This window comes from Artemia franciscana, chromosome 11 (genome assembly GCF_032884065.1).
Source record: "Artemia franciscana chromosome 11, ASM3288406v1, whole genome shotgun sequence".
In the NCBI taxonomy this organism is placed as follows: domain Eukaryota; kingdom Metazoa; phylum Arthropoda; class Branchiopoda; order Anostraca; family Artemiidae; genus Artemia; species Artemia franciscana.
This window is the reverse complement of record NC_088873.1, coordinates 47,306,629-47,328,675: the sequence shown is the minus strand read 5'-3', so window position 1 is coordinate 47,328,675 and position 22,047 is coordinate 47,306,629. Positions and strand designations below refer to the sequence as shown.

The window sequence follows — 22,047 nt, the reverse complement described above, 5'->3', positions numbered from 1 at the left end:
AGGCTTAATAGAAACACAAGACAAGTATTTTTTTGGAAGTAGCAAACTAGGTAGGGAGATGTTCATTACCTAAAAACGTGCCATAACGTGGGTCTTTGTGGCCCAAAATAAAACTTACACGGGCTATAAATGAAATTTAGTTATGAAATTGAAGGTTCATAAGATTAAATGTATATTGGGTAATCAAGGGTTTTTCCATGCTAATGAAAATTATTTATTATTTATTTATGTTAGTTCATGACAATAATTTTATTGTCAATAATATTAAAAATTATTAACAAATTATTGTTTAAGAATAGTTTTCCAAGAGAAAAGAGGCTCGGAAATTGTGAATTTTCCCAGTCCTTGATTGTCCTGTCAGTCAAAATCCGGACTTTCCTAAAATTCATCTTCAGACTGGCTTAGGAGTCTACTAAAATTAGTATCCTAATAGGAGACGAGTTTCGGGAAAAAACTCATTTTTCAATACATTTCTACATATTTAGGAATAAAATTATATGTTTTGTTGCATAATATTAATGATTCTAATAACAAATAGGGTAATATAAGTAATTTTTGTCAGTAACTTTGTTAAAGAAACTTAGTTAAAATACACATTATGATAGTGAAGTGTCTACAAATTACTTCCCTTAGCAGCAATGTGCCTAACAAGTTATCAAAATTAAGGTAAAATCCATCATAGAGACAAGATTCACAATAAAGGCTTCATGATTATGACTCTATACAAAAACAAAAGTTTTATTGCTATATCTGGACAGTACTTTACCAAATTCGAAGTATATCTTCTCATATAAGCATAAATAATAAGTTTTCGTAGGGTAATCATAAAATGTTTATAAATATTAAAACATTAATATGTCTTAAATAAATACTAAAATGATTTTAAAAGATGGATTCCGCAAAACAAACATATTATGCTTTCTTATTCAAGTGATAACACTCATAAATTTTTTACTTGTTTTCAAGATTGGTACCAAATTTTTGAACCCAATTATCATAAACCTGTTCTTTGATATTTACTACCGAAACGTCACGTATTGTTAAAACACCTCAAAAATCTGAGTGAGCATCACGTCTCAACCAAATAATGCAAAAATTCAACCATTACGTTTTGTATCAAATGCTGATATATCTTGTACATCTTGTTTATTCTCCAAATTTAAACTGAACTTAATTTCATCTTCTTTTTTTCGTCTTTTCTCGAGACTTTTCTGGACAATAACAGTTTGGTAATACAAATAAATTAGATTACAATGGTTTTATCATCCCCGTGGTGACTGGAGGCTAGAATTTTTTCTTCCAAAGTTCAAGAAAGTGGTTTTACTTTTTTATTTTCTGACAAGCGGTACCATAATGTTTCACCTTTATTCCACATTCAACACAGCAGAACATTTCCTTTTGGTAGCAAGAATATAAACATAAGTATCAAGCAAAACTTGGAGAAGGGCCGAATCTATAGGGCTGTTAGATGAAAAAACATCAATTTCTTCACTGAAAGCAAGTAGCAAAACCCAAAACAAAACAAAAAATTATTCCGTATATGAAAGGTATGTTTCCCTCCTCAAAATTCTACTCTTCAATCTAAAGATTTAGTATTTTTTAAAAGTTTCATATTTTAATTATGTGGTCCTTTTGTTTTAGAAGTCGTACTTTAAAAATCAGGATAACCAGTTGAACTTTAGCGTAAAGAGCAAGGCGTTGAGGAGGGGGGCAATCTTTTCATATACGGAATAGTTTTCGTGGACAGAGTGACCGTCGTCAGAAGATAAACTGGTTTTATCTCCTGATGACGGAAGCTGTGTATATGATCGAAATATCCAGAGTTTTATCATTGTTTTTCACTTTCTAATAACAGATTTTTATCCCTACTTGAACTGCTATTTGTACGACATACATATATACATGCATACATACATACATACATACATATATACTGCCAGACATTTTGATTATGCAAGTGCTCTTCTTTTTAATCATTTATCTCTACTTTTTCAAATGTCTATTGAAAACGGAGTTGTTCCTTATCAATTTACAGTTGGTCAAATAACCCCTATCCCGAAAAAAGGCAAAAAGGATTTTACTTCGTGTGATTCGTTCCGACCTATAACAGTTTCTTGTACTATTTTTAAATTGTTTGAGTCAGTTATTTTGGATGAAATTGTTTCTAAATGTTATGTCCCACCCCACCAGTTTGGTTACCAAAAAGGTATTAGCCGGGAGCATGCCCTTTTTGCTTTAATGAATGTTCTTGCTGATGCAGAAAGAAGTAGATCCCATATTATCCTTTGTGCTTTAGATGTTGCTCGTGCTTTCGACTCTTGTATTTTTTCCCAAGTTTTATTTGAAGCGTATAAAAGAGGGGTAAATTTTTGTATAGTGAAGTGCCTTCTGTATATGTACTATCACCTTAAGGCGAAGTTAAAGTGGGGATCTTCCCTTTTTAATATTTTGAAAGGAGTCTGTCAAGGTGGCCTTACCTCACCTTCTTTATTTAATAACTCTGTTTTAAATGCCCAAAATTCTGTTAATTTTAGTTGTATTCACCGTGGATTTAACTTGTCTTTAATAACTTTTGCAGATGACGTTTTGAATCTAAGCCGTACTTTTAGTGGATGTGAAAACGCGTTTAATCAGCTTTATAATGAATACAAAAATATTGCGCTTTCTTTCAATGTTGATAAAACTGCTGTTGTAGCTTTCAATTTTAAAGAGACAAATGGCCCTATTTTTTTATCTTTAGCTAATGTTCATGTCCCCTTTCTCAAAAATTAGTTTACCTTGGAATGCCTATTGGAAAAAATATGAAAGAAACTGTGAATTTATCCCTTGAACTTTTGAAGAAAAACTGAGAATTGCTTATGCTTCAATTGCATCTAATATTAAACATATTGATAAATTAAATCTTGCGAAAATTTATAATAGCCTAGTTGTACCTCATCTCCTTTCTCTTTGTCCGGTTTGGCAGTTTTTTAGTGAACCTCAGAAACTATCTGTTCGTAGAGTATATTTTCGTTATGCTAAATTCCTTCTCAGTTACCCTCCTTGGACTAGAAATAGTTACTTAGTGAACAAATTCCGCCTAGTTTCTCCTACATCTATTATTGATAAAACGCTTCATGATTTTCGTTCCTCTATGTCGATAGTGTCTCACCCATGGTCAGCATAACTTATTTAATTGTTTGATTGTGTTGATTTGTATTTATTTGTACCTTTTTTTTTCTCTTATTACTCCATCTTAAGGGCGTTCCGCCCTCTTTTTGTAGATGGGTTATAAATAAATTGAATTGAATTGAATTGAATATATCTATATACATAAAAATAAGTTGTCTGTGTGTGTGTGTGTGTCGAGTGACGTCATGTTTGTGTGTCGACTGACGTCATGTTTGTCGACTGACGTTATTATAAGGATTGAGCTGTATGCATCATGAAGTTGTTTGTCGACTGACGTCATGTTTGTCAACTGATGAAATTACATACCGGGAAACCGGGACACAAATGACGACCGGGACACAGGGAATATAAATGACGACCGGGAATATCAAAGAGAAATTACAGACTGGGACACCCAGACACAAATCACGACCGGGACACAGGGAATATAAATGAAGACCGGGACACAGGGACACAACTACAACGGGGACGCCGGGGGCACAGGCGGGATATATAAATGACGACCGGGACACAGGGATTGTTCGAATAGAAATTGCAGACCGGGACACCGGGACACAAATGACGACCTGGACACAGGGAATATAAATGACGACCGGGACACTCAAAGATAAATTACAAACTGGGACACCGGGACACAAATGACGACCGGGACACAGGGAATATAAATGACGACAGGGACACAGGGACACATCATTAGAATAATGAGGTATAGATCTGAATACGGATTGCTTTACCCATGGACAATTATATGTTGCATGTTCAAGAGTCAGTAAACCTGACAATCTATTTATATGCACAGACAATGGGACAGCGAAGAATGTTGTATATTCGCATGTTTTACGTAGTTAAAAACATTTCCGATTCAGTTCCGATTCATTAAAGTTATTATGTAAACCGCAAAAATATTTCCAGTGCCTGAGTAATAATTTTAATGTTTTAATTCAAACTATAAAAATACCTGGAAATTTTTAATTAGTTTGTTTATTTGTTAAATAAAATCAACTCGCTACGTGATTAAGCTTACAGGTTTAAAGACAACCAGTTATATAATGTTAGTAGAAAGACCGAATAAACAAAATATGCAATTATTTTAAATGAGGATTCTCTATTTTGACATGGGATTGCAACAATTCAAAAATCTTAAAAAAGAAAACCAAAAGTTACAAGCTTAGCATATGAAAAAATATATTTTTTTTTATATCAAACGGTTCGTCATCACGAACTGTAGTAAGGAGCGACCCGCCTTAATTGTAACTGAGTTTAGTCTTACCTTCAAAAGTTACGACCCTGAGCAAATTTGCCATATTTTAGAGAATAGGGGGAAAAATCCCTAAAAACATAGAATCTTAACGAAAATCACATCATCAGATTCAGTGTATCGGAGAACCCTGGTGTAGAAGTTTTAAGTTTTTATCTACAAAAATGTGAAATTTGGTAATTTTTTGCCAGAAGACAGATCACGGATGTTTGTTTATTTGTTTTTCTGTTGCTTTTTCCTAGGGGTGATTTTATTGACCCAGTGATCCTAGAATGTCGCAAGAGGACTCATTCTAACGGAAAGTAAAAGCTCTACTGCCCTTTTTAAGTGACCAAAAAATCACAGGGCACCTAGGCCTCGTCCCACGCTTATCTTTTTCCAAAATTTAACAGATCAAAATTTTGAGACAGCCCTTTTGTTCAGGATAGTCAAAAAGCCTAAAATCTATGTCTTTGAGGAAGACTTAATCCTCCACAGTCCCTGGGGGAGGGGCTGCAAGTTATAAGCTTTGACCATTGTTTAAATATAGTAATTTTTATTTGGAAGTATCGGAGGGAGATGTTACATGGGAGGATCTTTCCATGCAGGAATTTATCATGAGAGAAGATAATTTCCATGAAGGGGCTGCAGGATCTTCTAGTATTACTTAAGCATAAAAAAAATGAGAAAAAAATTCATCTGGAAATAAGGAGCAGCATTAAAAGTTAAAACTAACAGAAATTATTATGTATATAAGAGGTCCGTCTCCTCCTCAATGCCTCGCTCTTGGCGCTAAAGTATTTTTAGTATTTACAACTATTTATTCTACGGCCTTAGTGATTCAGGGGTCATTCTTAAAGAATTGGGACAAAATTCAAGCTTTAATGTAAAGAGCAAAGTATTGAAGAGGGGGCAAACCCCCTCATATACGCAATAAAAATATACAAGGATAGAAGTTCGCTGCGTAAGTTAATTCGTCAATTACGTATATTTATTACTAATAAAAACGTTCGTAAAAGAATAAAAAGTTCTAGTTGCCTTTTTAAGTAACCAAAAATTAGAGGTCAACTAGGCCTCCTCCCCCACCCTTTTCTTTTATCAAAATCGTCCTATCAAAACTATGAGAAGGCCATTTAGCCAAAAAAAAATAAATTAATACACAAATTTCGTTTTAATTATTCATGTACGGTGAGCCAAAATAAAAACATGCATTAATTCAAAAACGTTCAGAAATTAAATAAAAAAAAACAAGTTTTTTCAACTGAAAGTAAGGAGCGACATTAAAACTTAAAACGAAGAGAAATTATTATTTGTATGAAAGGGGTTGTCCCTCCCTCGACGCCTCGCTCTTTACGCTAAAGTTTGACTCTTTCTCACAACTCTACTTTTTAAAACAATAAAAAACTTTAGCGTAAAGAGCGAGGCGTCGAGGAGGGGACAACCCCTCTCATATACGCAAAAATTTCTGTTCGTTTTAAGTTTTAATGTCGCTCCTTACTTTCAGTTGAAAAAACTTGTTTTTTCAAGTGAAAGTAAGGGATTACAACATAAAGTAAAGGATAACTTCTGTTCGTTTTAAGTTTTAATGTCGCTCCTTACTTTCAGTTGAAAGAACATTTTTCTTCAGCTGAAAGTAAGCGATTACAACAAATGTTTAAAGGGATTACAACATTTCAAAGCCTTAAAAAAGAACACCGTTTTCAACGAAAAAAGTTATATAATGTCAGTAGAAAGGCCCAAAAAAGGAAAATTGCAATTATTTGCAAATGATGAATTGCAAATGATGATTCTCTATTTTGATAGAGATTACACTAATTCAAAAACCTTAAAAAAGAAAACCAAAAGTTTGAATCTTAGTACATATCATTGTTAAAAATCTGACTAGCTTTAATGACCAAACATCTTTGAACAGACTTCAGCATGAAAAGACATTAAATTACTCAAAGAGCAAAAACTGGCTATTGCAAAAATATTTGAACGGGTTACAATAGTTCAAAAACCTTAAAAAACAAAATAAGAAGTGTGAAGCTTAGTAGATATCTTTGTTAGAAATCGGGCTTGATTTAACAATCCAATATCTTTGAAAAGATCTCAAAATGAAAAAACAGCAAATTATCTGCGGTTGTAAGAGAAGCGACAATATGAATCCATATATAGAAGCCTGCCGCCTGCGGAGTTTCGTGGCTTGGCGGCTGGTAATTGCAAAAATAGTTGTATATTTTTTTTCTGGAGATTAGAATAATTTAAAAACCGTAATAAAGAAAACCATAAGTTTGAACCTTAGTTGATATCTTTGTTAGAAATCGGACTTGCTTTTATAATCAAATATTCTTGGAAATACATTAGTATGAAAAGACAGACAATTGTCTTATGAAAAGACAGACAATTGTCTCAAATTGTCTGCTGTTAGAAGACAAACCACAATTAGATTCCATACATAGAGGCCAGTGGTGTGCCGAGTACCGGGGCCCGTTGGCTGGTAATTGCAAAAATAGTTGTATATATCTTAACAAGTTTTATTGTATAACAAGTTTCATAGTTTAACTGTATTATGTGCCTTATGATGTGTGTGTTTTTTACCATTGTTATGATTTTTCATTGTTATTATTAAATACCCTATTACGTGTGTTAGCAACATGTGGTGTTATTTTGTGTTTTGTTTTGGCCATGGCTCAAAGTGGCTTTTGTTGCAATAAATATCTATTTATCTATCTCTCCTCTTAGCTGCTTTGATTTTTGTTACAGAGTGACCCGACTAATCATATCTGCACATAATGGAGGAGAATCTTATCTGCCAAAGACTAAAGACTACACCTACCCCTCACCCACCACTTGAGTGTGAAAACTCCGTGCACCTGCGTAACTAGTAACTAGTAGTAACTTACGATAGTGTCCCATTCAGAAAAAATAAGAAGCATTCCTCCCCCTCCATTCTATTTTGTTTCAAGCTTTTGCTTTGGCCACATTACAGGAGAGCCCAAATTTACAGATTTTTAGTATCTAATTTGTTTCTCATACATATAAGAAATTATTCTTATTCAATTCCCACCCTATGACCTAGAAGCATATTGCACAACCCTATTTCTTTCTGATGATAGAACTTGAAACTTGGAAATTGCTTGAAACAAGCTCGTCACAATATTTTGAAAAAAAAAATATGCAGCCTGGACCTCTCATTCAAAACATGCTATTGGAAATAGTGTCGTCAAAGTGAAAAGAGATACTACTATCCTATGGCCTACTGATGCATTGAAAAGTACAGGTAATCCAACTAACTCACTTCTGTGACGCGTTGTGACGTACTCGTACTTCTATATGGAATCCAGTGACGTTTTCCCTTTTTGACTGAAAGATGAATAGCCTTGGCTTTCTAAACGTAATTAGATTTATAACCTCCTACTAAGAAAGGTTTCTGCATCATCAAGATGGTTACGTGCTTAACATAATTTTTCACACTTTGGTTTTGTCCTACTTTTTTTTCTTTTGTTCTATTTAATACTTCTCGTTTTATATGTTCTTAGCTTGCAGCACTAAGAACATAAAAAAAGTAATGTGCAGCTTTACTCCCTTTTACGAAATAAGTTAGTAGACATAGTAGCAACAAAGTATAAAATACAGATTACTGTACATGTGTGGTTAATTTATCTAGTTTACTTGTGTGACGTATTCTCGTAAACCAGTAAAGTCAGTCCTTTTCCTGGAAAAAAACACAGCCTTTCTTTTTTAAACGACTTTAAAACTTTCTAGTCAGAAAGATAGCTGCTTCAGAAAAATGGCTATTTGCTTAAAACAATTTTTTAGCTAATGCCTTGGCCATTGTTTATCTTTTTATTTGAAGTTTTAAGTAGAAAAAAAGATAGAACAGTTTTTTAGTAACAAATTTCTGTTTAAAACAAAGAGAGAAAAATCTCAAAATGAAGAACAAAAACAACGGATCTACGGCCATTAGAAAAGGAAAAGACAAGAAAAGGAAAGACAAAGAAAACGGCCAGTAGAAAAGGAAAAGATAAAGAAAACGACACATATTTTGCGTTCCATTCAAAAAGGCATTTTTACTATTGTGTCTCAATTTACAATCAGGTGTGAAATTAAGTATATTATCTAGACAAGTTTTGAAGTTCGACGGGTATCCAGTATATTACCAAATTTAAAAATTAATCAGCTAACCGTTGCGCTTTTGTGAAATCCTTTCGCAAAGCAATAACCACGAAAAACCAATTAAAAAAAATTGTTTCATACCAGTTTACAGGTGGTGGGAGGGTTAAGTCGATCCTCCAGATTTTGGTCCAAAAATTCGTCCCTTAGGATAAATAGATTACATTCGCTCAATTGAGCCAATCTATTCCCTCAAAAGCAAAATAGAACTTTGCATAATGATTTAAACTGTTAGTAGGACGGTCAGGATTAGGTTTTGAAAAGAATTTAACTCATTTCTTAGGGAAGCGTCCAACTAGAAAAAAATTCACAATAATTCACAATACAGGGTAAGGATGACGGACCTTTTAATCCCTTTCCCTAAACGTATTACTGGTTCTAGAGAAAAAAAAAACTCAAAGTGTGTACCTGAGTATCCAGATTATCGGTCCTATATAAAGATCCGTTAGGTATTCCTTTCCTAGTGTATACTATGTGTTCTGGTTTTGTATTCAAATCAGGGTCAATAAAAGCTAGGTCATTCGAAGTTAACAGTTTCTCACCGTTAGTAACAACATGAAACATTTTGTAGACGCTTCTCACAGGGGCATTATCATTTTTCATCAGTATCTTAATATGAAAACGTCCGATATATTGAAAATCGTAGTCAGTGAGTGTTGGCTCTTCCGGGGTTGCCAAGTATACAAATGAGTCATCTTCCGTCTCTGAATCGTCGTGGCTGTAAAACACTCTCTCCTCTTTTAACTCTTCTGAGGTAAAGTAAGTGGTATTTATTCTTTCACTACTTTTTAGTTCTCGGGTCTTAACAATTAGAAAACCATGACTAGGAGAGACTGTGATGTTGTATACCAGCGGTGTTCGTGCATAATTTATGTTTAAATGTTTTACTGTTATTGCAGAAGACTCGCCTTCATTTACTTCTAGAGTATCAACTGAAATTATATTTACAGCACTAGGAGGGGGAAGGTAACGAACAACGTAAGACCCTTTTTCTTCTTTTAGACCAGGGGTGGAGACAATAAATGAGAATGAATCCTCAAATGCTGAAAGAGTTTTCCGCAGCAACCGGTATTTTAATCGACCTTGACTTATTGAACTCTGCGTAAAGGTATCCCCAGCGCTTAGCCGCAGCATTTTCGTATCACTTAGCACTAGAACACCATACTGGGGGTTTCTATCAATAGTAAATAATAAATCTACATCTAAAGATGGTAAAGGCTCAACTTTATATGAAAGTGAAGAGTCTGAAATTACTCCTTCAGAAACACTATTTAAAAGAAGTTCCTCGTTTCTGAGAGGGATTATAGCAGCCACGGTGAAATGAATTCGAAAATCGTACACATTAGGACTCTTGTAATTTGCTTCTGGAACACTCACTGTGAACTGAAACTGGTCAGTATCTGGGTTTCCAATTGTGTGAACATATCTTATTTTGTCAGCATCCATTTGTTTAATTGAGAAGTAATTGACATTGTGCCATCGATTGTCAGTTTTGAGTCTAGAAAAAGGAAAGGTGTTTTTGAAGGTAAGTCAATCTACGAGGTTTGAAAGAAAAACTTGGAGGGGAGAGAGAAAAAAACAAAGAAAGAGGGTTATAGTAAGAGAGAGAAGGAGAAACAGGAAGAAAGAATGGAAGAGCGAGAAAATGAGAAAGAGATAAAAAAGAGAGATAGAGGTACGAATTAGAAAAGAAATTAAAAGAGAGAAACAATATTTAATACAATACATATTAACGTCTTTTGGCTCAGACAAAAAACTGAACTTATTGCAACTATCCAATATTTGAATACAATTCCGCTAATAAAAAAGAAACAATGCTATGAGTAAATAAACTTCATTAAGTTTATAGAGTAGTTATAAAGTAATTACTAATCATTATTAACACAAATCGTGGTAATGTTTAGCTTCCTTTTGAAGGAATCAGCATACGAGTGTTCAGAAATACAATCCCTTAGGAGACTATTCCGAGTGGGGATACGGTGACTTGCAAAGCCGCTTGTGCTTCTTTTATGGTAATCTGAAAGTGGTGCGTTTCTACGTGTTTGCCGTATTTGGTTGGCAATTCTTTTGCCGTTTTCACTCGTCAAAACTTGTCTTTAGAGGGAGTGGGGTAGATATAATTTTAGAAAACAACAATTGACACCACATGTGATCTTATGCTTAGATGCTGTAAAGATCCTCGGAGTAGACTGTCTAATAGGAATTTAAGCGTATAAGTCTGGAAGTCAAGGCAAAATCAACACGTTCTCAAAACAATTTTATTTAATTTAGTCCATTTAGGGAACCCAATTTTCTAATCAAGATTAACCCCATATCCATTTACAGGTGTGAATTTCATAAAATACAAGTATGCAGTTGTTTTTGGCTATTTAAAATTGAAGCAGAATTAACCTAATCCAAAATATAAACAAGCAAGTTGCTGTCACTATAAAAGATAATTATGTTATTTTAGTACAAAATATAAGAAAGAAAAAGAGTTAAAAAACACTAGAAAATAAAAACTTTTGTCTCCAAATGCAATAAAAAGTAAAAGCTAAATATTATTTCTAGTTGTGCAACAAAATCTAGGTTTTTAAGACTAAAAAAGGAAATTTCGGGCCCCCTTTCAATGTATTTATTGGTACTCACTTTCTTGTACAAAATTAGAAAATTTCAAAGTTTCTGAGTACCAGGTAATTGTTTGTTTTACTTTTTAATACATTTGGAGATAACTTAAAAGAGAGAAAAAAACTAACATATCTTAGATGTCATTTTTATCAAGGAAAGTGAAATACTACTAAGAGAAAAAAATTTGTGTGTTTTAAAAGCACTTACGACCTTTCCATCGACATTTAAATATGGACTCCAAGCGTAAACAAGTCGGGGGTTTATGGGTCTTATAAAGTACACTGATAATGGATAAGTCGTAATTCGGTGGTCGCATATTCCTGTAAGATTTATGGAGATATGGAAAGACAGTAATGTCTGCTTTCTATGTTCTAATGAATATGTAGGAGAGAACAAACTTTCCATTCGGAAAACTTGATTTAGTACCTTTTTCTTAGACATCCTTTCATACTTTAAGTTTTTTTTATGTATTTTTGCACGCAAAACGAGAACTTGATTTGCCTACCGTTGGAGGTTTCCGTAATTAGGTCCCTTTACAATCTCAAATCTGATGTCGAATTCTTGATCAACAGCATTTGTTTGGCAAGTCAGGTTCTTTGGGGTCAATAGAACGGAGCCATTGACAACTACAGATACTCCCGTGTTATTTGCTATGTAAACATGTAGCTCAAATGCAGAGATCCTCAAAACTGTGGCAGTTCCTAGAAAAAAGAGAATTTTAATGATCAAACAATTAGTTGTATTTCTAATGTATGACAGGATAAAAAAAGGATAAAGATCCTTCTGAGCCATTGCTGGCGCATAGGGCGTCGAGTTGACGTTTCAGTTGCTCAGTGTTTTTTACAGGGACAAGTAGCAAACTTGTCGCACAAACTTGCTGCAGCGGGGATCGAACCCGGGTGCTCTGTATTGCCAAGCAGATCATCATCAGACTGTATTGCCAAGCAATGTATAACAGACCTGTTTTGATTTCTTATGTAACACATTATATATCTTGGCTCTCGCCAAAAAATCTCTTTGTGGGGGGGGATTGGCAAGTGCTAACAAGAGCTCTGTTCTCAACGACTGGAAATGGTAATATTTTTTTCCTATTTATACATAATGTTCAAAAGTTTATAAACATATTTATGCAAGGTATTTAAACATCAGAGAACCCTACTTAAGAGGTCGCGATGGCTTTAGCTGTGTAATAGACCGAAATAGGGCAGAATTTCCATCTAAAGGAACAATAATACCCCTCTCCATCTATCTCAAATTCTGTAGTAAAAACTTTATTAAGGACTAATTCAACAAAACAGCTGCTCATCAAAAGTTTTGACTTTTTTAGATTCAAATTGTGTCCGTTGTTTTAATTACAGCTCATATTTTAATTCTTAAGCCGAAAACTGAAATTGTGGGACGCTAACAATCAATTTACAATTATTAATATATGCAATTTAGCAGCAAAGAATTCGGAGTTTATGGGCCGGTAGCCCATATCATATCTTGGTTAGGCCTAGGAATTATTTGAATAACAATCAAAACTAAATAAAAATAGCAAGTTTTTCAACTAAAAGTAAGGATAAAAATTAAAACCTGAAACAAAAATAAATTTTTTGTATACGAAGGGGCTGTTCCCTTCTCAATCCCTTACTCTTTACGTTAAAGTTTGAATTTTTTTCCAATATTTTAAGAGCTTCTACTGAAACACAAGTGCCGTGCATTGGAGTAAGAAGCTTTTTTAAAGCACTAGAAACTTTAGCGCAGAGAGCGATGGATTAAGGAGGGGAAGCCCCCTCATATAAAAAATAATTTCTGTTCATTCTATAATTTGTTATAACTACTTCTTATCAGTTGAGAAAGCTTGTTTTGTTATCTATTTATTAAGGTAACTATAAGGTATTAAGGTAAGGTATTAAGGTATTTATTAAGGTAAGGTGTTTATTTACGAACGATTTACCATCATAAAAATATTTTTAGACTCTAAGGGCTTCCCGGGGACTGTTTAGTCGTTTGGTCGTTTATAGTAGAAAAACAAAATAGTTTGTCTTTTAATCTCTCGTACATCCACATCAAAATTTATAAATATAAAAGTTAAAATACAAAAGCTATTAAATTCACCACAATGATAAAATCAATTAAAATTAAAGCAACCTAGAATTTTCATGATTAAAGTTAAGCACAATTAAGATAAAATTATTTATGGCCCACATCCCAGTGTAAGAAGCCATGAGCCTGGCAAGAAATAGGTCAGCCTGGAGGTAGCTGGTTTCACTGATCTCTACGCTGTCTTGGAACAGCCGAAATTTCCGTAAATCAAAGGTCATTCATAGCTTTTGCAAAAAAAAGATATTAGAATGAAGAGAAAATTTATTTTCTTTAAACCCTGAAACATAATCCACATTATTATTTACTGGCAGAAAGATGCATTCTCTATAAAGTCAAGCTACTTGAGATAAAACTGGTAACGAGCTTAACCTCTTATCTGAAAGGATGGATCATAATAGTGCAAGAAAGCAATTTCAATTCCATTTTGCCGACTTTCCATTAAGCTCATCTCTTTGAGGCTTTTTATGACAAATTTAGAAAGTTGATAGCTGATAAGAGTCCTTTTCTCAAATGCTGAAAGTGTAGTTTTTGGTGATCAAAGAAAATATCCAACTTTTTCAGCTCTGATGCTAAAGATTTTATGTTTTAAGATCTAACTTTATTAGACATCCTAAGATCAATTAATCCAACTTCTTGACAACTATTTTTAATGCGATCTTATTCGCAATTAAATAAAGACAACAAAAAAAGTTTTAATAATTTTTTTTTTAACAAAAGTAGAGAGCGGAGCTATGTACTTGGGTGGAGCAAGAAAAAACTAAAAGAAACTATAATGAACAATGAACTAAAAGTTAAAAGAAAGAGATGTCAGATTTAATAAAAAAAAATGAAACCAATAATAAACTTAAAATAAACCAATATAAACTTGATAGTCAACTATAACTCAAAACGAGAAGAAATTATTAGGTATATGAACTGGGAACTTGCCCCCGTGTATCCCAATTATAATCGTAAAATAGAGATTAAAAACCAGATGTTAAAGTTGAAAGAAATAGATATTAGACCTAATAAAAATGAAACCAATAATGACCTTATAATATACTAAAATCAAAACTGAAATTCAACTAAAACTAATTGGAAATCACTAGATATATGAACTGGGAAGTCTTTACCATTGTACCCCAATTTTAGCGCGAGTGTCATTCGCGCCTTCCTAATAAAAGAATGTTTTTTTTCAAATAAGAACTCAATGCCACATCTATAGTGAAGGGTGTTACTGGGCTTCAGACTCCTCACTCACCCAAAGGTGCAATTTCACTCGTAAAAATACTATAAAATACATATAAACAAATTTTGATGGGCTATGTAATTTTTTTTTGTAAACACCCCGCATTCCACAACAAAACATACCCTCTCTCATGAAAAATCCAATATACGACCCTATATTAAATGAACTTTTCAAAATACATATTGTATTCGATAAAATAAAGCTTATAATTTGTAAAACGAAAGAAAAGCGAAAGAAAGCACTATTTTTGGTGCGTTACATTTGGCACCATTTAGTCCCTGGACACCGTTTTTTTAGTTTTTTTCTTGTTGATATTCAAACAAATTAAAGGTAATTATAAAAAGTAAATTTTTTAATTAATCATATGAAATAAATTATATAGAATTTTATTTAATTATTTATATAAAATATAATTATAACTTATTATATAAAATAACTTATATAAGATAATTATGACTAAATAAAATTATAATAATTGAAAACTAAAATTCCAATAACAGTCAAGATTACACAAAAGAAAAGATACTTTCAATTTGTGATTGATTTTTTTTTTGGCTATTTTGTTTAAACATAAAGAGAAATAGAGCCTAAATGAAACTAAAAATGAATAGTTTTAATTTTCGAAGAAATCCATTTTGTTCTTTGAACTAAAAGTTTTTCAATGACAAATCTACTCGGCTTTTTTAAAAATTTTAAACAAAACTATTTGAATGAAGAAATTATGAATGGAACTTAAGTGCATATCAGCCTGATGGAGCTAGATTGATATTATAAAAACATAGCATTAATTTCGAGAGCTTTCGTTAATCTATTTATTTCTCAATGTTACAATGATAAAAGTGAAATTGCCTAAAATATATATTGCTTTCAGTAAAGCGCGAAAGACACTCATGCTACAAATGAGGCACAAGTTTGAAGACTTCCCAGTTCTTATATCTATTAATTTCTGTTCCTTTAGAATTTGAATTGAACATAAGTTTTATTTTTTGCACATAATAAGTTCGTTAGTGGTTTAATTTCTTATGAAGTGTAATATCTTTTTCTTATAACTTTAATATTTGTCTTTCAATGTCTATTTTTTATCATACTTGGGGTACAAGGGAGCGTTTCGATTTATGTTCGTTTTAAATTTAGTTTAACATCAGTTTTATTTTTGGTACATTATAATTTCATTATTAGTTTCATTTCTTACTTAGTATAATCTCTGTTTCTTTCAACTTTTAGTTCATAATTCATTATAATTTCCGTCAAATATTTTTTTTTTTTGCTCTGCTCAAGGCATAGCTTTGCTCTTTACTTTTGTTAAAAAACTGATTTTTATTTAATCTTTTTGGTTTTAATTCAATTCTGTAAAAATGAAAAATAGAAAAGACGGAATAACAACTAAAAATGTCTTAAAGATAATGACTGAGGAATTTATTATAAAAACGAATAATCATTAAACGAATAATATTAAACGAATATTATTAAATAAACATTAGTATCTACCTGTTACTAGAGATCAAATTAAAAAAATATATATATACATATATAATGTGAAACTGTAAAAAGAATATTTTGAAAGGATTCGTTATTTATTTGCCTTGTAAATAATCAGTAAATAAAAAAATCTTTTAGTATATTTTAAAGTTTACGTTTTGGGATACTTTTAGCCCAAGAAGTATGTAAATACTCCCTTTGTTACTGTTTTGTCACAGTCGTCAAATAGACTACAAATTAAATTCTAAATGAATTCATTATCAGTCCAACTAGCACTATTTATTGTCTTTGAATGGTCACTATATTTTACTCCAACAGGTTTTTTCTTGTTTTATATACAACTTATTTTTTTCTTCTGAGCACTGAAGACAACTTAAAGAAGGTCTTTGCCGAAACATCTGCTATATATCTCTTTTCCTTTTTCCACTGGCTGAAAATATCCCTCGTTAGGCTTTTCAATTATTTGTTTTTTTAATTATATTTTTTTCCCCGTATTCTTTTTATTTTTGAACGTCATGTATAACCAGTTTGGTCTCAGAACGTATTTTAAAACTATAAATAATTTGTAGATAACCAAAATCATTAGCATAAATAAAAAAAAATATACCAATTTTAACTCCTTTGTTCGAGAGGTCGAGGTTTCGAATCCTAGTGTATCCAATTATTTGGTTTGGAATGGGGGCTAGTGGCGTGACTCTGTAAGCTCAGCCGGAGTCGACCCAGCTCTAAATGGATACCTGGAGGAATATGGGGAATGTAAACAGGAAGGTTGTGCAAAAGCACAGGATCGTTGGCCCCATTCCCTCTTTGCGCTTCCTGGCTGAAGGGTCAGGAAATGGAAATCAGCACCGCCACTAGGGAATGTAAAGTCCAATGCCGTATTTATATGTTTTTTCTTTTTTTATTTCAACTCCATATGTTAATCTGAGAGCTAACTGACCTACACGTGCTGATTTATTCGCAAAATTGAGCAAACTACGTCATCATCTACTGCAGGGAAAATTTGCAATAATGATAATAATAATAATGATAATTTCCAGAGCTCCTGGGTCTTGGTGCCATTAGGAGTCAGAGGAGACAAGACCCCAACCTTTTAATAGGAAGACAATAAAAATCTTCACTTTGAGATCTAGAACCTTGTGTATTTCCGTTTGTTTTTGTCAGACCTGTTTAAAACCAAGACATTGTTATTTAAATATTACTACCTATAAACATCTTTAAACTGTTTTTGTCATATTTCCATTTACATTACTTCGCTAGAGCCCCCCCCCGACCTCTTAGAAATCATTATAACATTATGATAGTAATAATCAATATTATTAAGGTGTGACTAATTATACTTCTGAAACTGGTAACAAATTAAAGTGTAAAATTTACCTGTTTCAATTCCATCCGTCACTCTGAGAGCCAGACGACTCACATGCGCTCCTTTATTCACATAGTAGAGCAAGCCATTGTTGACATCTTCTTGAGTGAAGGTATATATTGGAACCCCTGGATTTCGGGCATTTTCAACATACCCAATGTGATTGGCTGACGGATCAGTGGACGTTCCAACACTTAGAATAGTATATTCAAGACCAGAAGGATCTGTGTCTGGATCTGTTGCATTTAAAATGTCTACAGTTAATAGTTTCTTTGTGTTTAAAACGATACGTAATACGCGACTGGATGGTATGTTCAAGTCAGGAGGATCATTAACTGGAGTGATTGTAATATGAAGAACAAATCGTTGTCTTTCCTAGAAGAGCAAAGTCAATATCGTGATAAGTATTGTGGACTAATTAAAAAATAAAAAGGGAAAGGAAAAAACACTTTCGGAAGAAAAGTGTAAATTCATGTTAGAATCTAAAACGAATATATATGAAGTCAAGTATTAATTTAAAACTAAAACGGAAAAAAAGAATACTAAGAATTTTTCAACAAAGTCAAAACGAAAACAAATTTAAATGAATAATCACATAGAATATAAAGATAATAGGTGCGACTACGGATGAAAAGACGAATTCTAAAGCGAACAGATACTAGAATCAATAATTAAATTTAAAACGGATAGAAATTACCACAAACAGGAGTAAGCCGCCCAAACCTTCTAAAAGCCAGCAGATCATTTGTGCTTTACTGAAAACAATTTTTATTTCAAGCAGTGTGTTTATCATTTGTTGTTACAACAATAACAACATAAGAATAATATCAAAAGTATGATCAATATTTATAATTAAGATAGTGCCACCCCCCTTCCTCTGAGTCCCATGAGTAGAATTTTATTTACGTTTTATTTAAACTTTTGTGTATTTTCAACTGTGTGGATTTTATATAACACTGAAAAAAAGAGAAAAATAGCAAATGGTCAATATTGCTTGAAAAGATATGGAAAGTACAGTGGTTTTTAAGTGTATAACAACAGTTATTGCTAGAAGTCTCAGCTACTACTACTACTACTACTAATAACTCACTGCAGCACCAAGCCGCCTGAGGCCAACACAGCTACGCACGCTCCTCCTCCAACCTAATCTATTTAAAGCCTCCCTCTTTACACCCTCCCAGGAAGTTCCCATTTCCTTTAAATCCTTATTTATGACATCCTCCCAACCCAGACAAGGACGACCTGCTTTCCGTGTAGCCCCAGACGGTTGGCCAAAAAGGACAATCTTCGGGAATCTGTCATCCTTCAGTCTCAGCAATTGATGATTTTTCAAGGCTAGCAAAGATTTTCTGGTTAGGTTCTATTCTGGGTTCGCTTAGCTTGTCAAAGAGACAAAATATTTAAGCTTTATCACATTAAAAAAAAAGAAATGGAAATTGCCAATGGGTCCCAAAACAAGCAGAATCAAGTTTATTGTCTTGACCAAAGTGTACTAATTAGACCTGACCAGCCGATGTCCGAGCATTTGATGATCTGCATTGCATAATAGGGATTAGGGTGTATCCCTAACCTTTCTCGAAAGGAATTTGGAGAGGTAATGTTATCCTTGAAGACCCACTTATAGGATCTTTCAACTGTTTTTAACAATTAGCTTTATTAAAATTTGATTATCTATTTGATTGGGTGGCTTAAGGGGGTCAATGGAGGGCCAGGTAGCATAAAAGGGCACTGAAGAGGGGATGATTGCCCTGCAATGAATTTAGACTCCTAAGAAAAACACTAAAACTTTCTATTTTCAATTTAAAGATCCAGCTCACAAGTTTCTAAGACAACTTCTTCCATACCAACTGACAAGGGAAATAGTTCATTGAAAACACGTGACTCTTTATTCATCCTGCGCTGCTGGTCATCCTTAGTGACTTCATAATTAGTAGTTGCATTTATGCTACTTAATATTTAAAACTTGCACAATCTGACTTATCCCAATCAACACAAAACCGTCGAATATAAAAGCGAATGTTTCCGGAAAATCTGAACAAACAAAAAAATTTTTATGAATTCATCTCCAAATCATTCCAACTCCGTGGCAACAAATAACTCTTCTCTGTCCATTAAATGTGGCAACCAGAAATTGAACAAGTTTTTCAGTTCAAATACATAGGAATCGTCATCGAGAACACTGGTTCGACAATGATAGGTGTATTCTCTAGAATAAGACAAGTAAACTATGCCAAATATGGAGACCTCAGAAATTGACTCTGAACCTGAGCAAAGCCTTGACCTAAATCACAGCAAGAGAGGAGATCCCTGGAAAAGTTTGACTTCCGTAGAATACTGAACATCCGTTGGTCCCAGAATATGACAAATAAGTTCATCAATGACATGATGTGACAACTTCTAGTGATCGACATCATCAGAGCTCGAAGGTGGAGGTATTTGGGATACATCCTCCGTATGAACAGCTTTAGACTCCGTAAAGCTGCTTTACACCGGTAACCACCAGAAAATATTAACCGGGAAAGGCCCAAAAACACACTACGCTGGACCTACCAAGGGAATCTAAACAACCACACATTCGTTCAACCAGAATCGGATGACATCACTGCCGGAGGGATACTTAGCGACTACTCCTTGATGCCCTTGGTGCCTCAGGAGGAACAGTTGGAACTTAGAAAAAGCAAGGGAATTTCTTCATTTCAATAACAAAAAAAAACCTTTTAAAATACAACCCAGAACATGAAGTAAATAGCTATTGCTCAGCCAGAAGAAAAATATTGGAAGCATAGCAAAACCAGTTTAAACTTGTTTTCAATTTTCCTTTCATTAAATCAAGAGATAAATTTTGCTACCCTTCCCATGTATGTACATAAAAAAAGAAGTAAATATAAAAATATATCTTTATTAAATAGACTGCTGTCCTAAACTTAGAACGTCAAGAGGTGTGACAAGCGGACGGTATATTTTTCTAGCATTTAGACTAAAACAAATTGAAGAAAGTAAGTCTTGTCAATGTAGATGTTGTTCAAGGGAATATTTTCTCCTCCTTAATAAAGCAATGAGGTTGTCTACAATTTCCGGTTGCACATATATAAATATAAGATAAAAAATTCATCTTTACCACTATCCGCTGTCCAGTATTTTAAAACCACTCAGCGTCATCAAACAGTTCGTCGTAAGGAACTGTAGTAAGGAGCGACCCGGCTCAATAGTAACCAAAACTCTAAGAAACAGAATTTTGATACCAAAAGTCACATCAAAAGAATTATATTTTACTGCTGAGTTTAAATATATAAGTATTATCAAGTTTAGTCTTACCCATCAAAAGTTATGAAACTTAGAAAATTTGCCTTATTTTAGGAAATAGGAGGAAACACCCCCTAAAAGTCATATAATCTTAACGATTCTCACACCATCATATTCAGCGTATCAGAGAACCCTACTGTAGAAGTTTCATGCTCCTATCTACAAAAATGTGGAATTTTATATTTTTGCCTGAAGACATACCACGGATGCGTGTTTATTTTATATTTTTTTTCCAGGGGTGATCGTATCGACCCAGTGGTCCTAGAATTTTGTGAGAGGGCTCATTCTAACGGAAATGAAAAGTTATTGTGCCCTGTTTAAGCGAACAACAAATTGGGGGGCACCTAGGCCCCCTCCCACGCTAATTTTTTCCCAAAGTCATAGGATCAAAATTCTGAGATAGCTATTTTATTCAGCAGAGTCGAAAAACCTTATAACTATGTCTTTAGGAACGACTTACTCCCTCACAGTCCCCGTGGACTGTGACTCCAACTCTAAATTTCCATGGAGGAATTTTTCATGGGGGAAGAAAATTTCCATGAAGGGGGCGCAGGATTTTCTAGCATTTAAAAAAAAAGAAAAAATAAGTTGAACGTTTTTTCAATTGAAAGTAAGAAGCAGCATTAAAACTTGAAACTAACATAAATTATTACGCATATGAGGGTATCACCTCCTCCTAATCCCTCGCTCTTTAAGCTTAAGGATTTTAGGTAATTTCAACTATTTACTGTACGGCCTTTGTGATTCAGGGGTCATTCTTAAGGAACTGGAACAAAATTTAAGCTTTAGTGTAAAGAGCGAGGTACTGAAGAGGGGGCGAACCCCCTCATATACGTAATAAAAACATACAAATATAGAAGTTCGTTATGTAAGCTAATTCGTAAGTTACGTTTATCTTTTACTGATAAAAACGTTCGTAAAAAATTAAAAGTTCTAGTTGCCTTTTTAAGTAACTAAAAAATTGGAGGGCAACTAGAGCTCCCCCCTCCCAGCTCCTTTTTTTCAAAATCATTCGATCAAAACTGTGAGAAAGCCATTTAGCAAAACAATAAATATGCAAATTTCGTTTTAATTATTCATCTGCAGAGAGCCAAAATCAAAGCATGCATTAATTCAAAAACATCCAGAAATTGAATAAATTTTTTTTTTTTTTTTTTTTTACTGAAAGTAAGGAGTGACATTAAAACTTTAAACGAACAAAAATTATTTTGTATATGAAATGGGCTGCTCCCTCTTCTAAGCCTTGCATCTTACGCTAAAGTTTTTTACTATTTTAAAAAGTAGAGTTGAAAGAAAGAGTCAAACTTTAGTGTAAAGTGCGGGGCGTTGAGGATGGAACAAGCCCTTTCATATACGGAGTAATTTCTGTTCGTCTTAAGTTTTAATGTCACTCCTTACTTTCAGTTAAAAAAA

General features: G+C 33.4%; 1 protein-coding gene across 1 annotated transcript in view; it reads right to left on the bottom strand.

Moving 5' to 3' along the window:
• The window catches only part of LOC136033310 (chondroitin sulfate proteoglycan 4-like), a gene marked incomplete in the record, with an annotated part of 437,436 nt that overhangs the window by 61,710 nt on the left and 353,679 nt on the right, over window positions 1–22,047 (bottom strand). The window contains 3 exon segments of the mRNA XM_065714084.1: window positions 8,972–10,061; window positions 11,676–11,871; window positions 17,343–17,706. Of these exon segments, the coding sequence (XP_065570156.1) occupies window positions 8,972–10,061; window positions 11,676–11,871; window positions 17,343–17,706 (1,650 nt within the window).